Source organism: Saimiri boliviensis, chromosome X (assembly GCF_048565385.1).
Source record: "Saimiri boliviensis isolate mSaiBol1 chromosome X, mSaiBol1.pri, whole genome shotgun sequence".
Lineage (NCBI taxonomy): Eukaryota > Metazoa > Chordata > Mammalia > Primates > Cebidae > Saimiri > Saimiri boliviensis.
This window is the reverse complement of record NC_133470.1, coordinates 23,227,191-23,251,994: the sequence shown is the minus strand read 5'-3', so window position 1 is coordinate 23,251,994 and position 24,804 is coordinate 23,227,191. Positions and strand designations below refer to the sequence as shown.

Genomic DNA, 24,804 nt, shown 5'->3' with positions numbered 1-24,804 from the left:
AAAGATTTAATTTCTCCTACATTTTTAACAAACTAAACATATCAAGGTATCAACCATTTAATTATATAAAACAAAAGACTGAAAGGAATGAGAAAAACCAAGATTGATCATGTTTTATCATTTTTTTCTATTTCATCATCTCAATTATTTTACTGGAGGTTCTTTTGTATTTCCAAAACAATCCCTTTTGGTGATGTTATATTTGCTTGACTGGATGAAAAAACTTCAGACTTCAGTAGGGTTGGGAGAAGCTGTTGAACTTGGCCTCAAAACAGTCTTGGCCACTGCAGTAGTGCCAGTCTTGGCTGCAATTCTGGCTTAGGCTCTTTCTTCCTTATCCATCAAAGCCTCTACATTTCATGAAGAGAAGGTACCTGGAGCAATATTACTGACCCTGGCCAAATATTCTAAGACTTTCATCTTGCTGGTTTCACTGTAGGCTCTTGTAACCCACAGGAATTTATAGTGTGCAGGATAACTGCTGGGCATCTGGCAGTACTGCAGGTATTTTAGCTTCACAAAATCCTGAGTGATGAGCTTCCTGGGCTCTCTGTAGAGGTAGTACTTCTTCCCAACACATATCTGCCTCATATTCAGAAATTGCCAGATATCTTCCTCACTGGCACAGTTGCCTTTCAGGAAGATCACACTCAGGAGAGTCATCAGGAGACCAGTCTTGGATAACCCTTTGCCAGCGTGAATCCTCCCATTGTTGGGGAGTTTCAGCTTGCTGACAAGGTCATATAAGTGACGAGCTGGGTTGACCTTCTTCAACTGCAAAGACAACCTCAATGTGCTCAGAAACTTTTCTGAGAATCTCAGCAAACTGGTTTTGGTATTTTGGGCTGACAATCTTCAGCATATCTTCCCTCAAAATAGGTTGTTTCATTTTGAACTTGTAGAGCAGGAACTCCTCCAACAAACCCACCTTCTCACAAGTGTGGAGCTTAATCTTCTGATCCTGACACATGATGATTCGGATAAAGGACAGCAGGCAGGAAATGAATAGTAGAACAGATCAAGAGGGCCCACTGGAGGTGGAAGGTTGAGAAGATCTGTGCACCTTCAGTGTGGAAATTCCACCATGGTTACAATAAAAACAGCATTTGCAGTTTTCCATGATGGAACTGCTTAGGAACCCGCTGGGATTCTGTTCTCCTGATCAGTGTGTCCCTTGGGAAACCTTTGGAAGAAGTTAGATTGAACCGTAGACTTTAGCCTGGCAGCCCTGCCTCTGGCATATTAAAGTGACATAGTGGCTGCCAGTCTTCTGAGTTGAGGGGTCTTTTTACTTCACATTCAAGACAATCATGCCAACTGGTGGCGGGTCATGAGAACCATTTCCTCTTCAGTTATACCACAAACCTCCCTGGGACCCATAAGAAGGATGCGAAGGGGGTCCTCAGCTTATCACTGGTGCCTGGGTGCCCACAGTGCTGACTGCTGCGTGGATAATTTTCTGTCCTGGCCTTTCTGTGATCATCAGTTCTCTCTTGGAGTCCTTACATTGGCATATGGGGCCTAGGAGCCCAACTCCCTTCATTTGAATGGTGACTACTGTACCTTCAGACTCAGGATGTCACTTCACATAGACCTGACATAAAGAAGTGGTGGAGAGCTTCCACTTCACAACTCTGCCCTGGCCCTTCAAGCATCGAGACCAGGGTAGGGCCAGATTCTTTTTTAACCCTTTTATTTAGTGGTTGATGGTTCCTTCAGCACTTGATTTGACCCCTCGTGTGGTCTGGAACTTCTCCTTCCCTTGTCCTAAGGCCTATCCCCTCATACTAAAGACAAAATGACCCTGAAACCTTCACTAAGGGGAATGCAGTGGTCTTCTCATCTGTTCTTATTTGTTCTTAGCTGTCCTCATTTTTCCAAGGCTGAGAGCAACAGTTTGATTCTGTGTGTTCCCAATCATAGGGTATGTGGTCCCCTCAGTTATTAGGATATGCACTGTGGCCTCTGCAGAAACCTGGAAATCCTCTAACTGCTGACCGTAACTCGCAATCATTGGACCAACTTCCTTACTTTCTTGTGACATCATATGAGGAAGTATGCCACATCATGTCAACAATGCAGTTGTATTCCAGGGCTGCCAGTAATGGTGGGGCTCTGTGTGGTTCTCTTAGTTCTGAAGGTGGAAGGTTTCCTCAGTCCTCACTAGGGACCATCACCTTGACTCATGGCAGGGCCTTGGACTCTTTTTGTTTACTTGAGGACCCTTACCTCAGACTAACCACTCACATCTCTGAAACCCTTGTTGTTGAAGTCAGCCTGGCAGCTCTGCCCAAGGCCTCCCAGCGTTGATGGCAGGGGGAGGTTCTATGCCACCTCCCTGTTATGGTATCTGTGGTCCCCTCAGTCATCACTCATGATTCTGCATTTGATTCCTCACAGGGCATGAACATCTCCCTTTATTGTCTGAGTCTCAAAGCCTTAGACCAAGATTCCCACTCCTTGAGGCCCCAGAACAAAAATAGGAAATGCCACATGAGGCCACCTCTATCTATGCTCTCCCAGGGATTACATCAAGATTCAGGCTCCTTGGGGCTCTGTGGAGGGTAGAGGTCTTTCCTCAGTCCTCACTCATGGTCCTCACCTTGACTCCTTGCAGGCCTTGAGTTTCTCCTTTCAACTTTAGGTCACTCATGTAGACTAAGGCTCTTATGTTCCTGAGAACGCTGAACAATAAGTGAGAAATAGCCTAACAGCCCGGCTTCAGTCTTCCAGGTCTAAAAGAAGACACAGTCTGATCTCTGTTACTCCATTTACTATGGGGTATTTGTTTCTTTAGTTGTCATTCATCAGTCTTCATCTGGGTTTCTACACTTTCTATTAGAGGCTTCTGGAGAAATGCCACATAATTCCGAACTCTTCATTAGTTTTCCCTCTGCAAACATTGCAGAGAATAGGATGTGTCCTAAGAATGATATGAGATGCGAAAGTTGAAGCACAAAGCAGAAAGTGCTGGACAGGTATGCCTTCAGAGAAAAATAAAATTGCTGATACATCCCTTCTTGTCACTAGGCAGACTTCGCTTCTTATGTAACTTCTGTTCAAATATATTTACTTTCTACAGTAAAGAGGCTGAGTCAAATGATTTTGTGAGTCCCTAGTATTTTGAGGTTTCTGACATTGACATTGCAGATAATGATATTGTCAACAAATATCTTTCTTTAGTCACCCCTTGCATTCATTTTGGTATTTTTATTGCTTATCCCTTGGGCTATGTATCCCAAAACAGTATTTGGGGTTTGAAGTCTTGCTTTGTATCACCTGAGATATGTTTTGAAGTAGTGAGCAGAAAATAAGTAACACGAGGTCTGCCTCAGGCTGGAAGAAGTGGAACAGTGTGGACTCTAGAGAAATTCAGATCCAGGGTCTAGTCTAGTTCTCTCACTTACCAGTCTTGTGAACTTGAGAAAATTTTAAGTTTTTTACCTGCAAAGTCAATTTGATAAACCCCATCTTATACCATCTTATAGAATTTAGGCATATATATATATATATATAGTACGTAAATCACCTGACATCGTTTTAGGCAGTTTTGGTCTTTAATGAATGGTAATTATTACTAAATGTATTTTGACTCAAGATGATAACAATCTTCCCTCACAGAATTTTATTTCCAGAATATATTAGAGAATACTCCAAACAACAGAAATCGACATCTGCTGAAATGCTGCCAAGCCAGTAAAACTGAGTAGTGTTTCCTCATTAGAGCATCTGTTATTTAATTTGGCTGTGGACTTGTCTTCTTTAGCTGGAGGCTACTCAAAATTCCTTTTTTGTGATAGGGACCAGAAACTTCCCAGGTCACTTTTCCATCCAAACTGCCCCTATTTTTATTCACTTCGTCACCACCAGAAACCATGCCCTCTCTTAGAGTTTGAAAAAATTACAAAGTAACCTAATTCAAATGTCTTTTTAATGGAGCAGACTTTAGCTCTCCCAGCCAGTGACAGGGTGATGGTTCAGTGGCGTCTTGGCATTTCATGTAAAGGAAGTATCACTCATATTTCTCAGAAACTCCCTGGACATCATGTGCCCGGAAGACACAGTGTGTGAACTGGGGCAACTGCACAGGTCTCTTTCCCTTCCTAGCCCAGCTGGGGATTTCTTTCTGGTATACCTACAGTGTCAAAATAACTTTTAAGACTTGCTTTCCATCTCAGCGGTAGTTTCTCACCTCTGAGAGGTACCATCTGAGGGCCAGGCCCATGCTCGCCACTCCCACAGCCTCATGCAGCCCAAACTGCAGCTTCCCTTAAATTAACTCCCATCAAGAGACTTGCCGTTTTCTAATACAGCTAGTGCTCGACTTACAACCACGGTCGGGACCGCGGAACGGTCGTAACACGATTTGGTTGTAAGTTGAGTAGGCTATATGTACAGTTGAAATGATGCACGTGGAGATGGTAGTGCTGCCAGAAGCTGGTCTGCACTGTCCTACGTCCAGCTGGGCAACGTTTGCGCTGCCAGACGCGGAGCAGTCATGGCTAGCGATTGTGGTCGTAAAGTCAAATGGTCGTCAGTTGCATAGGTCGTAAGTCCATCAATACCTGTACTCTGAACTGCCTTTGTCAGATAGTTTACCTTTGACTATATTCATGTGAAATCTTCTCTTCCTTATCCCCTCTTTTTAATTCTCATTTATGTCTTAGATGGAATCTCATCATCTTCCTTATATGTTAGTTGCTGTTTGACTCTAAAATTCTAGGCAGAAGCTGAATCTCCTTTTCTTTACCGTCACTAGTACTATCAGGAAGGCTTCTAAACAGCAGGTACTCAATTACTTGTTGGGAAACAATAATTAAAAAATAATAAAAACAGTAAGCAGGAAGTCTAATTTATTATTTAATTTCTCATCCAGTTTGAATACACAAAGTAAATACAGGTTTATATAATTTAATATTACAAGCAATGAGCAAAAAGGCTAGGAAAAAACACAAATCTACCACTCTACTTTTGTTTTACTATTTGTGATCTCAACTATTTTGCTGTTGGGTTCTTTCACATTTCCATGAAGATCTCTATTCCATTGCCACATTATCTTATTCTGCACTAAAAATAAAGTGTTGTTTTAAAATAACAAACCTTTTAATGTGATCTATGACATTAAGAAACTTAGATCGTGAAACAATTTAAATCTTCACTTAAAAGAAAGAACATTTGTAAAATAATAATGAAAACAAAAGGTAAATCTACAGGTTACCCAGGTATAACTGGAAAAAAGAAAGATACACATCTTGTTCCCTCCAGCATCAGCTATGCTGCATTACTTAAATGGCTCACTATTCTCTTCTAACATAAAGTGAACATTCTACTTCAGACCTCCCTAGAAGTGGAAGGATCTATAGGATGTGGTCCCATAAAGTGCCCTGGCCAAGGGAACAGTGCCAGCTCTGGCCAAGGGAACAGTGCCAGCTCTGTGTGCAGCTCTCAGGCTCATTGCTCTCTCTACCTCATCTGTGAAAAACTCTTCATGTAGATTTGGGAAGGAAATGGGGAGAGTGTCATTGATCTTGGCCAAAACTTACAGGACTCTCATCTTGCTGGTTTCAAATGGGCTCGTGGAACCCAAGGGAACTCACAGCACAGGGGATCACTGTTGTGAACCTGCCTGTACTCCAGGTACTCTTCTCGCACCAAATCTTCCATGATCAACTTCCAGGGCTCCCCAAAGATTATAGGCCTCCTTCCAGCATAGATTGCCACTGCATACAGGAAGCCCCAGACCTCCTCTTCAGTGGCATGATTGCCTTTCATGAAGATCACACCCAGGAGTGTCGTCAGAAGACCTGTCTTCAGATCTTATCACCACTCAGACTTCCTTCACTAAAGAGGCCCACCTTGCTGACAAGGATGTAGGAGTTGCTGCTGGAGTCCATTTCTTTCCATTCAACACCAAAGACCACCTCCGAAAGCTCAGAGGTTCTCCTGAGGATCTCAGGGAAGTGCTGCTTGTACTGTCTGCTGACAAGCTTCAGCAAGTCAGCCTTCAAAATGGACTCTTTCTTCTCATACTTCTCCAGTAGGAATTGCACCAACACACTTAACTACTTCCTGTTCAGAGGATCTCAGTATGTGCTCTGAATGAAGGCTGCTTTCTGGCAGCTGCTTGCACTTTTCTCACCTTGACCCTTGGCAGCTACTTCAGATTTTAAGCATGAAACACCTGCATCAGGAGAGCCAGTGAGTGAAGCTCCCTGAGACTTCTGAGAAATGGAGGGATCAGGAGACCTACAACAAACACCCCGACAATAAGGAGAAGAGACAGAGGAAGAGAAGGTCTCTTCTTGTTTCTCTGCAGTGGCCTAGGGACCTGTGAGACCCTGCAGCTGACCATGGGTCTCTTAGCATTTCTCACAGATGCAGAGCTTACTCTTCTGACCCCAAGGCATGATGGCTGTGGCCTGTGACAGCAGGTAGGAGTGTGGGCAGGAAGGCTGGCACCTGGACGGGAGAGAGTGACATCACATCAACACTTGGCTTTAACCGGGGCCCATTCTAAAGGTTTCTGAGAAACAACTGCTCTAGGAACTCACAGGACTCCTATTCTTCTGGTCAGTTTGTCTCCTTCAAACTCAGGAGGAAGTTTGAGTGTTAGACTATAGCATGACAGCCCATTTTGGGGCTTACTAAGGTGACAACAGGGGCTGGCAGCTGGGGCCCCTCTGTTCTGGATTCTCTCTGTTTCTATTCAGGATCATCATAAAAATTGTTGACAAGACCCAGAGACTCATTCCCCTCTGCAGCTCTGACACTGACACTAGGAATTTTTACAATACTAGTGGGGAGGAAATAGAGGAGCACTTCTGCCCAACACTGTATTCCGGGTACACCCAGACCGCCTAGGGCCAAAAACAGCAGGGACATTTGAGTGCTCTTGCTGTTTTAGTGAGAATTGTCCCCATGGTAATCAGACTCCTCACCCCGACTCTTCCCATAACCTGGAAATCATCCTCACTGACCTGCTGACATCTCCTTACAACCAGGGCCCTACTTCTCTGATGCTCACGGGAACAAAGTGAGAATGCACTTCAGTCTCTAGAGACCTGCCAGGACCCCCAGGCTGATGTCAGGGGCAGAGTTTGGTGGCACCTCATTCTGGGGCATGGAGATCCCTCAATCTTAAGGAGGGTTCTCTTTTAACTATGGAGTGCCTGAGATTTCTCTCTCTACTGGCCTGAGTCCACCAGCCTTGGACTGAGGCCTTCATGCTCCAACCCGATGGAAAAAGTGAATGCACTTTGGGCCTAACAGCCATGCTTGCGGACTCCTCAGGGACCAGCTCAGGGGCAGGATGGGACAGGGCTCTGTTGAGGACACAGACCTGGTTGGCTTTTCCATGTGCTTAATGTAGAACTCCAAGGCTTTGAGCAAACCTGGGCAGTAGCCAGGGAGTGGTTACATAGGCCTTGTGTGAGATACATTACTGTGCTGGCTTCAGGTCTGACCCAGTGAAGTCATAATCATGGTGGCCACAAGAGTGCTTGTAACTCTCAATCCCCAGCTTCAGGTGTCTCAAAACAGAGAGATAGAGAGACACTCTGCATCTCTGCGAGAAAGTAAGGGAAGAGAACAAGAGTCTCTGCCTGATAATCCGGATAATTCTCTTGGATTTTGTCCAAGACCATCAAGGTGGTACGTCTATGAGTCTGCCAGAAACACAAGATTACTGGGCTTGGGGTGCTCTATAAAGCAGAAACAGTTTATTAGAAGCAGCTTTTAAGGAGACATTTCAACTATTGCTGCAGAAATTCAAAGGATGATTACCGGCTACTATAAGCAACTATATGCCAATAAGTTACAAAATCTAGGAGAAATGGACAAATTACTAGATACATATAACCTACCAAGTTTGAACTAGAAAGAAATTTAAAACCTGAACAGATGAATAACAAGTAACGAGATTGAAGCCATACTAAAAAGTTTAGTTGCATACAGTCCTTCATATAAATATTGAATCCAGTCATGTCAAGGAGCATCTATTTTAGATATTGAGATATTCTCAAGTTATGATGGGATTATATTCCAAAAAAAAAACATAAGTCAAAAATATTATCAATTGAAAATGCATTTAATACCACTTACCATGGGATTACATCCTGATAAACCCATTGTAAAACTGGAAAAAAAATCACAAGTTGAACCTCATTAGTTGAAGACAATCTGTAAATGTAATTTCTGCTTCTAAAATATCATTTAAACTTTTTCTGGTGGAAGTCTTTCAAGTTGGTTAAATAGACATAGCCTATACTTAACTTTTAATGTTTTTCCCTAGCTATAAAAATAGCAAGTAAACCAGAAGCTAGAGTCAGGCAAGAAGTTGACCAATATTAAAAAACAACAACAGCAACAATAAAACCTATAGGATGTGTGTTCATTATTAGTACTGTGATGGTTAGTTTTATGTGTCAACTTGCCTGAGCCATGGAGTGCCCAAATATTTACTCAAACACATTAATTTGGGTGTTTCTGTAGGAGTATTTTTGGTTGAGATTAACATTTGAATCAGTAGACTGGGTAAAGCATACTGTGTTCCCTAATGTGTGTGGGCCTCATTTAATAAACTGAAGGCCTGAATGAGAAAAATGATAACTTTTCCTTGAATAAGAGAAAAATTTCTCCTTCATTACTTCATTCAAGCTGTGTCATCAGTTTTTTTCCTGACATCACATTTGAACTAAACCATAAGCTCTTCCTGGGTCTTGAGACTATAAGCCATTGGACTGGAACTACATCATTGTCACTCCTGGGTCTGCACCATGTTGACTCATCCTGCATATCTTGGAACTTTTCATTAGGGTCCATATCAAGTGATCCTTTCTATGGTTATATCTATTAATATATCTTTATCTTTATCACCTATATCTATATCATCTATATCATCTATATATATCTATATTTATGTCATCTATATCTATATATCTACCTATCTATCTAAATAAATTTTGGCTGCTATAACAGAATTCCATAGACCAGGTGGTTTATAAACAATAGATATTTATTTCCCAAAGTTCTGGAGGCTGGGAAGTGCAAAGTTGAGGCACTGGCAGATTTGGTGTCTGGTGAAGTCATGCTTCCTTGTTCATAGATGGCCATATTCTCACTGTCTCCTCACGTGAAAGAAGGGACAAAGGAGCTCTCTGGGATTGCTTTTGTAAGAGCATCAATTCCAATCATGAAGGTTGTGCCCTCATCACATAATCACCCTCAAATACCCAACCTCCAAATAGAATATCTGTCTGTCAATCCAGTTACCTATCAGTCAATCAATCAATCATCTATTAGTGCTTAGAGCAGTTTATACTCTGGAACCAAAAATCAGGTAAGCAATGACAATAACTTGTATTAAATTCCTGCACTGAAAGGGGCATTCAGGAATGCAGAAGGGAAAGTCTTGAATCACTGATATTACCCTTCACACAGCCTCCTCCACCTCCCACACTTCTCTACAGTAACCATGCAGTGCAGAGATAATCTGTGCACTGTAGTGAGGGAGAACACAGTGACTGGAGGATTTTGCATTGAACTCGATGCTTCACTGTCACAGTGAAGTAAGAATTGCTGGTTTATACTCTCCTGTGTATATGTTAATTCATGTATATAAATATATATGTACACATACACACATATCACATATATGTAGGTATGAGTGCATGTGGCCCACAGTCTTTGCACTCAAGTTTTTATTCTAATGTTCTTCAACTGTTGATTAGCTTGCAGTTTTGGGACACTTATGTGCCATAATAATGTAGGTTTTAAATTTGGGTTATACTACTTATACTTCAGGAAAGGAAAAATAAAAGGGAATAGATTTAACTACATACCTAAAACAACTTTAAAAAACAAAAATGACAACATATCTATGACAATTTTTAATATGTTGGACATCAGGTAACCAAAGACAGTGATTCCTGTGAGATTGAAAAGAAATAAGGTGAGCTTATAACTTCCCCAGCTTGCTGTCTTGAGCCTGCAGTGAAGGCAGGGATAGCTCAGTTGAAACCTGGCCATCTTCTGTTGTTGAGTAGATGATGCTGTCTGTGAGAGGAGGACCTGATGTCTAGAGTTCATAGCACAAAGTACCTGAGAGGAGTGAGTTTTACAGAGAGAATTCCAGCCTACCTAGGGGGCTTCCTGTTTTCACCAGCCAAAGTAAAATCACGTCATATCCAGAACATGAGAGAGAGACCGTCCAGAGAGAGACAGAGAATATTCAGAAGGGCTTAATCTCTGTAGTGATGTCAGATTAGTCCTAGATTTATGAAACTTTGGTCATACCTAAGAAACTTTAAAAGCAAGCGTTACCAGGATCACAGCATTTTGAACAAATTTAACTGAGTCATAGAACAAAGTTTAGAAATATGAATCTATTTTTAAAAAATAAGTATCCACAGCACTTATGCTGTAAAAATGTGAGCAAGGCAAAATTCAGAATACTTGGCATAAAATCTAATTGCCAAACATGCAAAGTAAAAGCAGAATATGTCCACTAGGGAGAATACATAGATCAAAATGTCGTATTGTATCCTATAAATAGATAAAATTATTATCTGTCAGTTAAAATAATTAGATTTTCAAAATCAGTGGATTAAAATTGATCACGAAGTGATATAAATGGTAAAATGAGCGGACAATGACATTAAAAATTCCATGTCTCTTCAATAAATGGTGGTGGGTAAACTGGATATCAATGTGCAAAAGAATAAAACTAGAACACTATCTCTTGTCATATAAAAAAATCAAATTTAAATGGATGAAAGACTTTAAGACCTCCAAATATGAAACCACTACAAATAAACATGGGGAAAACTCTCCAGAACATTAATCTGGGCAAAAATTTCTTGCATAATACTCCATAATCACAGGCAACCAAAGTAAAAAAAAAAATTAAAAAGTAGGATCACATCAAGTTGAAAAGCTTCTGCACGGCAAACTAAATATTCAAAAGTGAAGAGACAATCTACAGAATTGGAAAAAATATTCTCAAACTACCCATCTGGAAAGCAATTAATAACCAGAATATATGAGGAGCTTAAACATCTCTGTAGGAAAAAATCTAATAATCCCATTAAAAACTGGGCAAAAGATTTGAATAGACATTTCTCAAAGGAAGACATGCTAATTGCAAGCAGGCATATGAGAAGGTGCTCAGCATCACTGATCAACAGAGAAATGCAAATCAAAACTAGAATGAGATACCATCTCACCTCAGTTAAAATGGCTTACATATGAAAGACAGGTATTAAATGCTGGTGAGGATGTGGAGAAAAGGGAAGGCTCCTACACTCTTGGTGGGAATGTAAATTAGTACAACCAGCATGAAGAACAGTTTGGAGGTTCCTCAAAAAAACTAAAAATTTAGCTATCATATGATCCAGCAATCCTACTGCTGGGTATATACCCCAAAGAAAGGAAATCAATATATTGAAGATGTGTCTGAACTCCTATGTTTGTCACAGCACTGTTTACAATAGCTAAGATTAGGAAGCAACCTACGTGTCCATTGACAGATGAATAGACAAAGAAAATGTGTCACATATACACAAAGGAGTGCTATTCAGACATTCAGAAAGAATGAGATCCTGTCATTTGGAATCATATGGATGGAACTGGAGATCATTATGTAAAGTGAAGTAAAGCCAGCACAGAAAGAGAAACGTGCCATGTTCTAACTTATTTGTGGGATCTAAAAATTAAAACAGGTCAGGCATGGTGGCTCATGGCTGTAATCCGGCAATTTGGGAGACTGAGATTGGTAGATCACCTGAGGTCAGGAGTTCAAGACCAGCCTAGCAACCATGGTAAGACCCCATCTCTACTAAAAATACAAAAAGTGAGCTGACTGTGGTGGTGCATGCCTGTAATCCCAGCTACTCAGGAGGCTGAGTTAGTCAGGAGAATCACTTGAGCCAGGGAGGCAGAGGTTGCAGTGAGCTGAGATTGGGCCACTGCACTCCAGCCTGGGTGAGAGTGAGACTCCATTTCAGAAAAATAAAAATAAAAATAAAAATAAATAAAAATGAAAACAATTGAATTTATGGAGATCGAGAGTAGAGGCATGATTACAGTGACTGAGAAGGGGAGTGGGAGGGAGTTTGGGATGCTTAATAGGTACAAAACATAGTTAAAAATAATAAATAAGCCATATTCTTCGCTAGCATAACAAGGTGACTATGGTCAATAATACCTTAATTGTACATTTAAGAATAACTAAAAGTATAATTGGATTGTTTATAATAATCAGGCATTAAGAGAGAATGAGCTGCTGTCATTTGCAGCCACATAAATGGAACTGGAGATCATTATGTTAAGTGAATAAAACAGGTGCAGAAAGAGAAACATGACATATTCTCACTTATTTGTGGGAACTTAAAATGAAAACATTCTTGGCCTGGTGGCTAATGCCTGTAATCTCAGCATCTTGGGAGACCGATGCAGGAGGATCACCTGAGCTCAGGAGTTTGGGACCAGTCTGGCTAATATGGTGAAATCCTATCACTACTAAAAATACAAAAAATTAGCCTGGTGTGGTGGCACCCACCTTTAGTTCCAGCTATTAGGAAGGCTGAGGTGGAAGGATCACTTGAACCCAGGAAGTCGAAGCTGCAGTGAGCCATGATCAAGCCACTGCACTCCAGCCTAGGCGACGGAAAGGAAACCCTGTCTCAACCACCACCAACAAAGTAAAAACCCACAGTTATATGGTTGGTTTGCCTCCCAAACCAAACACTTCTTAAAGGTGACTCAGGCCTGTGTGGAAGACTGTCCCACCGAGGAATAGGGCTATCACACCAATCTATTCCTTACTGATTTCTTCATGTCCTACTGGATTCCTGCACTCCCAACCACCCACACTGTTCTTTAATACAAGAAACCAGATTAGTTGTTGCCTTTGTATAAATTAGCATTTCGGGGTAAACTTTCAAGAGAGGTGGAAAGTAAAAGAAAGGCTTTATCCACTGGGAAATTACCTTTCCCCACAATTGATATACTGAAGTCATGACAAATCTCGACAGTGGTAGAGAGACATCCTTTAGTTTCTGAATGTGCCTTTCCCCCCTGCTGTGTGCTAAAACATTAAAATAAAAGTCCAGTGGCATCATGATTCCATGGGGTAAGAGGAACAGTATTGAAGTGGAGGAAGCCACCTGAAGCAAGCAGAACACACTCTATATAAGGAAGGGGATCTGCCTTGGGCCAGGTACCTTTAGGGAGTAGCAGACCTCTGCTCTGCCTTGAGAAACTGCTAGGAATCCTGTTAGATTTCAGGACCAGCCAAGCCTCTGGTAGCTTAAAGCCAGATAGAAAGGCAGTAGGCATTATTGTTCTGGGTGATAGCCTGTCTATGTTTCCTTTTGTCCCCAATAGCCTTTAGAATTTTATTTCTTTTGTCTAGGGGAGTTTCTGCAGGGAGAAGGACAGACAATCAGTCTCTTTGGGAAGTCAGCCAGAGTTGTCTGATAAGATAATCCTTAAAATTAACGCTTCTCAGTCTCTCCCCTTCCTTCTTCCAGAGTCTCCTTACATGGTTACCGTCTCACTTGATGCCGTAACATCTTCCATGACTCTGATGGGCACTTTATTAACAATCCTGGTAGCATCCCGCCTACTAAAAGTTATGCTGGTTTCGAAGGAGTTTGAGCTTTAAATTATCTCATTCTACATAACCTTATAGATCCTGTAAATAGGGGGATCTCAAAAATAATATTTTGTGTCAAGGAGGATATTTTATACAGTGTTGTTTCCTAAATCATGCCAATATCTTAGATGTCATGCATTTCCCAGATTATTATAATCTTCAAAATGCTTTGCAAGATGGGGTGAGGGGAGTGGAAATAATATATGTGTATTTAATTTATCCAGGCATGTTGGTATTTATACACACACACACACATAAACACACACACACACACACACACACACACACACACACACACATATATATATAAATGTTTATGTACACACACACACACACAGAGTCATGTACTTCCCAGATTATTATTATCTTCAAATGCTTTGTAAGATGGAGAGGAGTGGAAGTATATATACATATAATATTTATGTGTGCACACACACACACACATACACACACACACACACAGAGAATATATGTTTTTCTAACCTTTCTTATGAATTGCTTCCTGAGCTTCTGGTTTGAATCATGATAGAAAAAAATCTCAGGTTCTGTGTGTAGGAATTTTAAGCTTTCTGCCTGCTAGTATTCTTGAAATTGCCTTATGTATTCCCAAGCTCTAGGAGTTTTGAGGAGAACAAGCAAGAGGCAGTTTATCCAATCCCACTCATCTTGAAAAACCTATATTTTTAACATTTAAAAACTGAGGCTTTATAGACCCCACACATTATTGTATATCTACAAGTTTTTTAATAATTTGTACCTGTAATAAAGTCACATTATACAGTTGCAAAATCAAAAGAGCAATTTGAAATCAAGTTAACTGCTATAAAACAAGATGACTTTTGTGTGTACAAAGATACTGCATACAGACTGTGAAAATAGCAAATAAAGCCTTGATGTAAGTTAAAAATATTTTAACTGATACATAAATACATAAAAGAGCATTTTTTCCATATATTTATTGGCCACTTGTATTTCTTCTTTTGAAAAGTATCTCTTCAGGTCCTTTCCTCATTTTTTACTGGAGTTGTTTGTTTTGTGCTTGTTGATTTCCTTAAATTTCTTTTAGATTCTGGATATTAGACAGTGTCAGATGCATAGTTTGCTGATATTTTTCCTCATTCTTTAGGTTGTCTGTTTGTTCCATTGATAGTTTCCTTGACTGGGCAGAAGCTCTTTAGTTTAATTAGGTCGAACTTGTTTATTTTTGTTTTGGGGGTTTTTTTGGGGCCTATTTTTAGTGTTTTATCTATTTTTTATTTATTTTTGTCTATTTGTCTATTTTTGTTTGTTTTTCTTTGGTCTATTTTTGTTTTTGTTATTTTTGTTACAATTGCTTTTGGTGTCTTCATCATGAAATATTTGCCGGGGACTACGTCCAGAATGATATTTCCTAGATTTGGCCAGTCAGTAATCCCAGCACTATTTATTGAATAAGGAGTCCTTTCCCCATTGCTTTCTATTGTAGAATTTGTAGAAGATCAGATAGTTGTAGGTATGTGGCTTAAATTCTGGGCTCCCTAACCTGTTCATTGCTCTATATATCTGTTTTGCTATTAGCAGTATGCTGTTTTGGTTACTGTAGCCTTGTAGTATAATTTGAAGTCAGATAGTGTCTGATCTTTGGCTTTGTTCCTTTTGCTTAGAATCGTTTTGGCTATTTGGGTGCTTTTCTGGTACATATGAATTTTGGATAGTTTTTTTCTAATTATGCGAAAACTGTTGTTGGTAGTTAGATAGAAATATCATTGAATTGCTGAATTGCTTTGGGCAGCATGGCCATTTTAACAATATTAATTCTTCCTGTCTATGAACATGGAATATTTTTCCATTTGTTTTTGTTGTCTCTGCTTTCTCTGAGCAGTGTTTTGTAAGTCTCATTGCAGTGATCGTTGCCCTTCCTGGCTAGATGTATAGCTGAGTATTTTATTCTTTTTGTGGCTCTTGTGAATGGGATTGCATTTTTGATTTGACTCTCAGCTTGGACATTATTGGTATATAGAAATGCTACTGATTTTTCTACATTACTTTTATATCCTAAAACTTGACTAAAGTTGTTTATCTAATCTAGGAGCCTTTTAAAGAGACTATGAGGTTTTCTAGGTATAGAATCATGTCTTCTGTGAAGAGAGATAGTTTGACTTCCTCTCTTCCTATTCAGTTGCCTTGTTATTTCTTCCTTTCTTTTTTTCCTGATTGCTCTGGCTACGACTTCCAGAACAATATTGAATAGGACTGGTGAGAGTTGGCATCCTTGTCTTGTTCCAGTTCTCAGGGAAATGCTTTTAGCTTATGCATATATAGTATGATGTTGACTGTGGGTATGTCATAGATGGCTCTTATTATTTTGAGGAATCTTCCTTTAATACTTAGTCTGACAAGGGTTTTTAACATGAAGAGATGTGGAATATTATCAACATCTTTTTCTGCATCTATTAAGATGATGATGTAGTTTTTGCTTTTACTTCTGGTTATGTGATGCATCGCATTTATTGATTTGTGTATGTTCAACATCACCAATCATTAGAGAAATGCTAATCATGACCACAATGAGATGCCATCTCATGCCAATTAGAATGACTATGATTTAAAAGTGAAAAAAAATGCTGGTGCAATTGTAGCGAAAGGGAACACTTACATATGGCTACTGGGCAAGTAAATTAGTTCAGTCACTGTGAAGAGCAGTTTGGACATTTCTCAAAGAGCTTATAACAGAGTCTACCATTTGATCCAGCAATCCCATTACTCAGTATATACCCAAAGTAATATAAAACATTCTACCATAGAGAGACATGCATACATATGTTTTTCACATGACTATTTGTAATAGCCAAGACATGGAATCCACCTAAATGCCCATCAACAGTAGTGGGATACAAAAAAAATGTGGCACATATATATCATGGAGTACTACAGAGTCATAAAAAAGAACAAAAGCATGTCCTTTGCAGCAACATGGATGCAGCTGACGACCATTATCCTAAGAAAATTAACACAGGAACAGGAAACCACATGCCACATGTTCTCACTCACATGTGGAAGCTAAAAATTGAATATACACAGATCCAAGGAATGGAAAAATAAACAATGGAATCAGCTTGAGGGTGAAGGATGAGAGGAGGGTGAGGATCAAAAACTATCTGTTGGGTAGTATACTTACTACCTGAGTGATGAAATAATTTGTACACCAAACCCCAGCAATGTGCTATTTATCCATGTAAAAATTCTGCATGTGCACCCCCTGAATCTTAAACAAAAGTTGGAAGGAGAAAAATAAAATAGAACAATATAGAGAGGGGAACATCACAAACTGGGGTCTGGCAGGGGTGGAGGGCTAGGGTAGGATAACAGGGGGTGGGGAGATTGGGGAGGGATAGCATTTGGAGAACTATCTAATGTAGGTGATGGGGGGATGGAGGCAGCAAAGCACCGTGGCATGTGTATATCTATGTAACAATCCTGCAAGATCTGCACATGTACCCCAGAACTTAAAGTATAATTTAAAAAAAGGAAAAAAAATAATAAAATAATATTTGAAAACAAAAGAAATCCAGTTATTCACATAGAACAGAAACACACAGAACATATAAACTATATTTTTTTTGAGTCCTGCCTAGGTCCTCTACTAAGTAGAACATTAACTGCATTATTTTTCAAAAGGGTGAAGACTCTCCCACCACCTTCACTTGACATGGGAGAAACTGTTGTTTGTAGCCCCAGAATGTTCACTGGCCATGGCATTAGCCTCACTCCTGGCTGCATACATTCCTCAGGCTCTCTTTTCCTCATGTCTCAATGCCTTGTATAAAGGGATGAGAAGAAACTCCTGGATGGTGTCATTGATGCTTGTCAAAAGTCATCGGTTTTTCATGTTGCTGGTTTCAGCATGGGCTCTTGGATTCCACAGGAATTCATAGTGTGTAGACGATCTCTGTTGGACACCTGCTGGTACTCTAGGTACATTGCTGTACCAAACTTTTTTCTGGACTCTTCATATATGAAGTCATTCTCCCAGCATATACCCAAATCTTACTAAGAAATTTTCAGATCTCCTCTTCTGTGGTGGAGTTACCCTTCCTGAAGCTTATACCCAGGGGCATCATCAAGACAACATTTTTAAGCAATGCTTTATCCTAACTCAGACAACTGTTGTTGGGGATATCCAGTTCACTGAAAAGAGCATTGAAATGACCACTGAGTCTACTTCTTTCAATTCAAGGCCAAAAGCAGCTTCATGCACTCAGAGGTTCCCCTGAGGATCTCAGGGAAATGGTCCTTGTTCTTTTTGTTAACAACATTCAGCAATGCTGCTTTTGTAATGAGCTCTTTAATTTTACACTTCTCCAGTAGGAACTGTGCTACCAAACTTCCCTTGCTGAATAGCAGTTCTCTGTGTGAGCTTGAGTGGAGGCTGCTGCTGGAGAGGTGCTTAGCTTTTCCTCATTTTGGCTGTTGGCATTGTCATCAGATGTTGCGCATGAAACATCTACAGAAGCAGTGATGATGAAGACGGCCCTCTGAGATTCCTGGAGAATGTCAGTAGCAAGATAGATCTGAGGAGCACTCCTCAAAACAGGAGAAAAGGAGGAGAGGGATTCTTCCTCTCCTGCAGTGAAATGAGCACCCTGGAGACCCTAGTGACATTTCTCATGAGTGTGGAACTTACTTTTCTGACCCCAAAGCATGACTGTGGGAAGGGACAGAAGACAGAAATGTGAATAGGATGGCTGCTGAGACAGGCACCTGGTGGAAGGAGAATGAAACAGTGTGAACACCGTCAGCAGGCAGTGACCAGCTTGGCTTTAACCAACGCTGCCAGTCCAGGTTTCTGTGCAATCACTGATCTAGGAACCCATGGGGAACTAGTTCTCCCAGTCAGCCTGTCCCCTGAGAACCCCACAAAGCAAGTTAGAGTGAGTCTTAGGCTGCAGCTTGACAGCCCAGCTTGGGACCTACTGGGGTGGCAGCAGAGACTATGGGGCTCCCTGTGTTCTGGGGTTGAGGAGTAGTTTCAGTTGACATTCAGGATTATTATGCTAACTAACTGTTAGCGGGGCCTGGTACCTCTTTCTTGTGCTGCTCTGAAGTTGACACTTTAAAGACCCCTGAAACCCACAAAAAGTAAGGGGGTGCCTCAGCCTACCATCACTGTCAGTGGTGACAACTTTGGGGGATTCTTTCTGTCTTGGGTTCACTGGATCCTATGTCCTTATTCAGAGTTCTCATCTTGGTTCTGCGTAGGGCCTGGAAGCTCCTCTTCTGCGCCATCATGGCTTCACTTTCTTACTAAGGATCTTACCTCCTGTAGACCTAATAAAAAACATTGGAGAAGCCTCTGCCTGACAGTCCTGCTATGGACTTTCAAATGCTGAAAGCCAGGGTGGGGGCTGGACATTGTGTTTCCTCTTCTGTTGGGGGAAGGACTATGATCACCTTAGTGTTCACCCAGAATCTTCAATTTGACTCCTAGAAGGATCTGCAGATCCTGTATCCTTTGACCTGAGGGTGTCTCCTCATAGCAAGGCCCAGAACTCTCTGAGACCTAGTAGAGGGAAGAGAGGGAAATCCTATTTGGCCATACCTGCCTGTACTCTCCCAAGGCAGAAAGCTGTGGCATGCCCTTTTGGGTCTCATGATGGTTGGCCTCACCAGTTCTCACTCAGATTCTTCATTTTGACTCATGACAGTACCCACAATTTCTCCATTTCTTGGCCCATTACTGACCCCCTCAGAATAAGGCCCTCATTTCTCTGTCACCCTGAGAAGGAATTGAGAGGTCTTTTGCCATGCCTGACATTTCTCCCCGATTCTCCCAGGACTAACAGTATGGGAGAGATGATGTGCTGCCTCCATTGTTATGTTTCATGTTCTGCTCCTTCCTCATAGTCCTTGCCCTGACTCCTGGCTCAAGCTGATAACATTCTCTATGATGAGATGACCAGCTTCAGACCAAGTTCTTCAACACCTGGAGTCCCCAAACCTGGAAGTCAAAGTGATCTCACCTTACCTATTTGGGGATTCTGAGAACTAATAGTAGGAGAGAGTCTATGAGACTCCACTGTTTGAGGGTTGGTGACTCCTTGAGTTCTCACTCAGCCAGGATCTCTGACTCCTCCCTCTAGTGACCCGAGTCCTCCAGGGCTAGGAATAAACAGCTGACATATCCAGTTCTTTCTGCCTGGAGATTTCCAGGGCTGAAAGGGACAGGGTTCTGTGAGTTCCTCTCTCTTCTAGGTTGGTTGCTCCCTGCAGTCCTTCCTCAAGGTCCTCACAATGAAGAGTCCTAAGAAGTAGAGGCCTTTCTGTTCATCTATAGCCTTTAATTCCCTAAGACTACAAAGAAGAATGTAAGAGTTTCCTCATCTGAGCACAAAACCCTTATGTTCACCCAGGGCTGACATCATGCGAAGGATTCTGCATTGTCTGTACTTTTGTGATTTGAGTGCTTACTTCAATCCTCATGGTCCTCAGCTTGGCTGTTTGTGTGACCTGAAATTTGTCCCTGTACTAACCTGAGGCTGACCCCTTAGTCCAGGTACCTTACCTCTCTGAGATGCCTTAAAATGAAATCAGTGGGACTTGTCATCTCAGAATTCCTGTGTTTGCTAGGGAGAGACATCAATGGCAGGGTTCTGTGTGGCTCCACCTGTTCTGGGAGGAGTACCATTAACCCTCTTTAGGGTCAGCAGTGTGACTCCTATTAGACATCCTCTGCTGAATAGGGTTGCTCCCATTAGACTAAGGCTCTCAATTCCCTGAGACTACTCCCAGAGCAACTGAGGGGACCCTTCAGCCTGTTAGCTCTTCCCTGGGCCTCCTAGGGCTGACGACAGATATAGGACACTGTACATTCCCTCTGTTCTGGAGTGAGTGGTCTCCTCTATCCTCCATCAGTGTCTTTACCTTGACTCCTACCTAACCAAACCTGAAATTCCACCCTCCACTGACAAGGCCACACTCCTCAGACCAAGGCCATATCTTCCTGGAATGTCCCAAATGGAAGTTAGGAACATCTATATCTCGCTACAGTGATTGAGGATCTCCTGTGGATTAATAGCAGGGTCAGAATCCTTTCCCATTGTTTTGGAGTCAGTGGCCCCATCAGTTCTCACTCAGGTTTCTAACACTGATGAGGGCATGTGGAACTCCCTCCTCTACTAATTTGAGTCGGTCAGCCTCAAGCCAAAGCTTGCCCTTTCCTGAGAAATGAGACAGGGAAGTCAAGGTGCTACTTTGTGGCTACCCCAGTGTCCTCACCTTAAATACAATCCAGGCTTGTTAGGATTTCCTTCATGGACAGAATCAGAGCTATTTCCATGAGATCAAAGCCTTTCTCTCTCTGAGGCATCAGTAGAAGACCTAGAGAAAGTGAGGGGGAACCTCAACCAGATATCTGTGCCCAGGGCCACTGAAGGCAGAAAGAAGGATATAGTTTTAAGAACCGCTATTGTTCTGGGTGGATCATTACTCATTTCTCATTGAGAGTCCTCATCTTGAGAGTTTTCAGAGTCTGATATCCTCTTCCCACTAACTGGAGCACACTACCCTTAGACCAGGATTCTTAAATACCTGAGAAACTTGAATAGAGAAATTTTAGCTTACAGCTATAGCTTGGGCCTTCTAGATCTGAGAGTAGGCAGGGCCTGCTCTCTCAGTGATCCCTATATTCTGAGGCATTGGTCTCCAGAATCCTCATTGATCGGGGTTCTCATCTTGCCTCCTTTAGATTTAAGACTGCTGGAAAATGTCACAGACTTGCAAACAACTGAGCAGATTCTCTACTGCAAACCTTGCAGACAATGGCTCCCTGTCCCAGATTTTGTATGAAATAGGGAAGCTGTACCACAAGGCAGGAGGTCCAGCACAGGTAGTGGGCTGTCAGTGAAAAAAACACACTTACCTATTCCTTTGTTTCACCAACCAGACTTAGCATATTAAGTATCTTGGTTTGAGTAGACTTAATTTCTATGGGGAAAGGGCAGAGCAGGATGATTTTGGGAGCTCCTGATCTTATCAGGTTATCTGATGTTGCATGTGAAGATAATAATATTGTCACTGAATATTATTGTTTCTTCATACTACTCATGTATTCAGCATTATTATTACACTGTGTATTCCAAAGAAGTGCTTTGTTTACTGTGTCCTTTTAATGCTCTGATAAATATTTTGGGCAGTGAAAGGAAAAATGAATTGAAAGACACAACATCTGGCTCAAGCTGAGAGGACTGCAAAAATGTGGGCTCTAGTTGAATCCAGACCAGAGACCTAATTCCAGCTCTGTAAATTAGAAGCCTGTGAACTTTTAGAAATGGGCCACTTAGTCATTTCTGAAGTTCGTCTGCTAAACCCTGTCTTGTTGGAATTTTGTGGTATAAGTATTGTCTATAAGAAATATGGCTTACTAAGTAGGAAATATTGAGTATCTAATAAATGACAGTTGCCATAATGTGTTTTTACATAATATTATTAATTTTAATTTCCCTAATGATATATTCAGAAACAAAATTACCACATGTTGAAAATATTTGAGACAATTTAAGCTTATGGAAGTTCTTTGAATTTAGCAGCCTCATTTCAAAAAGAGTTTTAGTGAACTCATTCAGGCTTATATTGATCGCTGCACTTCATATAATTATTTTAAACACAGAAAATACCTCCTTCCAACCAGAGAGACTTTTTGATACCAGTCAATAACAGAATATTCAGCGCATTAGAACAAAACACACTAACAGCAGTCTTTAAGAACCTGAATAAATCCAGGTATCCTTTATTTAAACTAAAATAAATAGGAAAAAAATAAGGCAAACCAAGAATTAAGGAACATTTACATTTCCTTTTTATTTTTCTTTCTAATCATATTAGGATATCAAGATTGATATGAAAATCCCTTCTCTATTGCCATTTTATGTAGTTCTGAATTACAACAAAAACATGAATGCTGTGAGATTTGTTTTATTAATACCACAACCATAACTTTCAGACTGGTTAAACAACCATGAATGTGAAAGCTAAGTTACTGACACATTTATAATCTGAAGCAATATAAACCTTCACTTAACAGGAACAATCTTGAAAATTGACAAAGAAAGCAAAACACAAATCTACAAATTACTCATGTGTAACAGGACAATAGAAAGAAACACGTCCTGTTCCCTCCAGCCTCTACTATACTGCACTACTTAGAAGGCTCACTACTCTCCTCTAACATCAAACAAAAATTCTACTTCAGACCTCCCTAGAAATGGGAGGATCTGTAGGATGTGGCCCTGTAAGGTGCCTTGGCCAAGGAAACCATGCTAGCGCTGCCTTAAAAGTTCACTCTCAATGCTTTCTCTACCTCATCTATCAAAGCCTCTTCATACAGATGTGGGTAGAACCCGGGGACGGTGTTATTGATCTTGGCAAAAACATTAAGGACTTTCATCTTGCTGGTTTCAAAATGGGCTCGTGGACCCCACAGGAATTCATAGCGTGGAGGATCACTGTTGTGTACCTGCTGATACTCCAGGTACTTTGCTTGAACCAAATCTTCAGTAAGGATCTTCTCAGGATCCCCGTAGAGTGGGTGTGTCATCCTAGCGGAGATCCCCAGGAAGGTCAGAAAGTCCCAGACGTCCTCTTCAGTGGCACGGTTGCCTTTCATGAAGATCAAACCCAGGGCTGACATCAGGATACCCGACTTCGCCAGCCCATTATGACCACTCAGACTTCCTTCACTGGAGAGGCCCAGCTTGCTGACAAGGTTGTAGGATTCACCACTGGAATCCATTTCTTTCAATTCAACGCCAAAGGTCACCACCAAATGTTCAGAGGTTTGCTTGAGGATCTCAGGGAAGTACTCCTTGTACCTTTTGCTGACAAGCTTCAGCATGTCAGCCTTCAAAATGGACTCGTTCTTCTCAAACTTCTCCTGCAGGAATTGCACCAATTCCCATGACTTCTTGCTTATAGGATCTCGGCCTAAGCTCTTGAAGTACATGGCTCTCTGGGAGGCGTGTGCACTCTCCTCATCTTCACCCTTGGCAGCCACATCAGATTTTGAGCACGAAACGCCTGCGTTGAGAGAGGCAGTGGGTGAAGCTCCCTGAGACCCCTGAGGAACAGAGGCATCAGGGGAGGTGCTTGCATTTTCCTCATCTTGACCCTTGGCAGCCACATCAGATTTTGAGCATGAAACACCTGCATCAGGAGATTCAGTGGGTGAAGGTCCCTGAGACTCCTGAGGAACAGAGGCATCAGGGGAGGTGCTTGCACTTTTCTCATCTTGACCCTTGGCAGCCACATCAGATTTTGAGCATGAAGCACCTGCATCAAGAGAGGCAGTGGGTGAAGCTCTCTGAGACCCCTGAGGAACAGAGGCATTAGGGGAGGTGCTTGCACTTTTCTCATCTTGACCCTTGGCAGCCACATCAGATTTTGAGCATGAAACACCTGCATCAGGAGAGGCAGTGGGTGAAGCTCCCTGAGACTCCTGCGGAACGGAGGAATCAGAAGTCTTCCGACGAGCACCCTGACAAACAGGATAAGAAGAAGGGGAAGAGCGGGGCTCTTCCTGCTTTTCTGCAGTGGTCTGGGGACCTGTGAGATCCTGAGATTGACCATGGGTCTCTCGGCGTTTCTCACGGGCACGGTGCTTACTCTTGTGACCCCGAGGCATGATGGTTGTGGCCTGTGACAGCAGGTAGGAGTGTGGGCAGGAAGGCTGGCACCTGGACGGGAGAGAGTGACATCACATCAACACCTTCAGCAGAGAGCGACCATCTTGGCTTTAACCAGGACCCCTTCTACAGGTTTCTGAGAAACAACGGCTCTAGGAACTCACAGGACTCGTATTCTTCTGGTCAGTTTGTGTCCTTGGAACTCAGGAGGAAGTTAAGAGTGAGTATTAGACTGTAGCATGACGGCCCATTTTGGGGCTTACTGAGGTGACAGCAGGGGCTGGCAATGGGGGCCCCTCTGTTCAGGGGTCTGATCCTCTATATTTATGTTCAGGATCATCATAAAAATTGACAAGACCCAGAGGCCCATTCTCCTCTGCAGCTCTAAAATTGACACTAGGAATTTTTACAGTCCTAACGAGGAGGGAATAAAGAAGCACTTCTGCCCAACACTTCATTCTGGGGTCACTCAGACCACCTAGGGCTGACAGTACT

At 41.7% G+C, this 24,804-nt stretch overlaps 2 protein-coding genes across 2 annotated transcripts; both read right to left on the bottom strand.

Annotated features, from left to right (window-relative positions):
- Positions 1-232: 232 nt before the first annotated feature.
- MAGEB5 (MAGE family member B5) lies at positions 233-970 on the bottom strand. Its single transcript, XM_010334922.1, is given in 3 exon segments — positions 233-325; positions 328-775; positions 777-970. Coding segments are annotated over 3 exon segments (735 nt in total).
- A 21,988-nt stretch (positions 971-22,958) lies between these two features.
- On the bottom strand, positions 22,959-24,308 carry LOC101033015 (melanoma-associated antigen B6B-like). The gene is made up of 2 exons (XM_039475373.1): positions 24,083-24,308; positions 22,959-23,956 (listed from the first exon to the last, which is right to left on the bottom strand). Exons 1-2 carry the CDS (start codon positions 24,306-24,308, stop codon positions 22,959-22,961), a joined length of 1,224 nt encoding a protein of 407 aa, XP_039331307.1.
- Positions 24,309-24,804: the final 496 nt, after the last annotated feature.

Bases quoted from the DNA above. Each gene is read 5' to 3' on its own strand.
- LOC101033015 (XM_039475373.1), bottom strand. From the start codon at position 24,308: ATGCCTCGGGGTCACAAGAGTAAGCACCGTGCCCGTGAGAAACGCCGA. The intron at 23,957-24,082 runs GTGTTTCATGCT...CTCTTGATGCAG, and splicing joins CACTGCCTCTCCTGATGCAG to GTGCTTCATGCTCAAAATCT.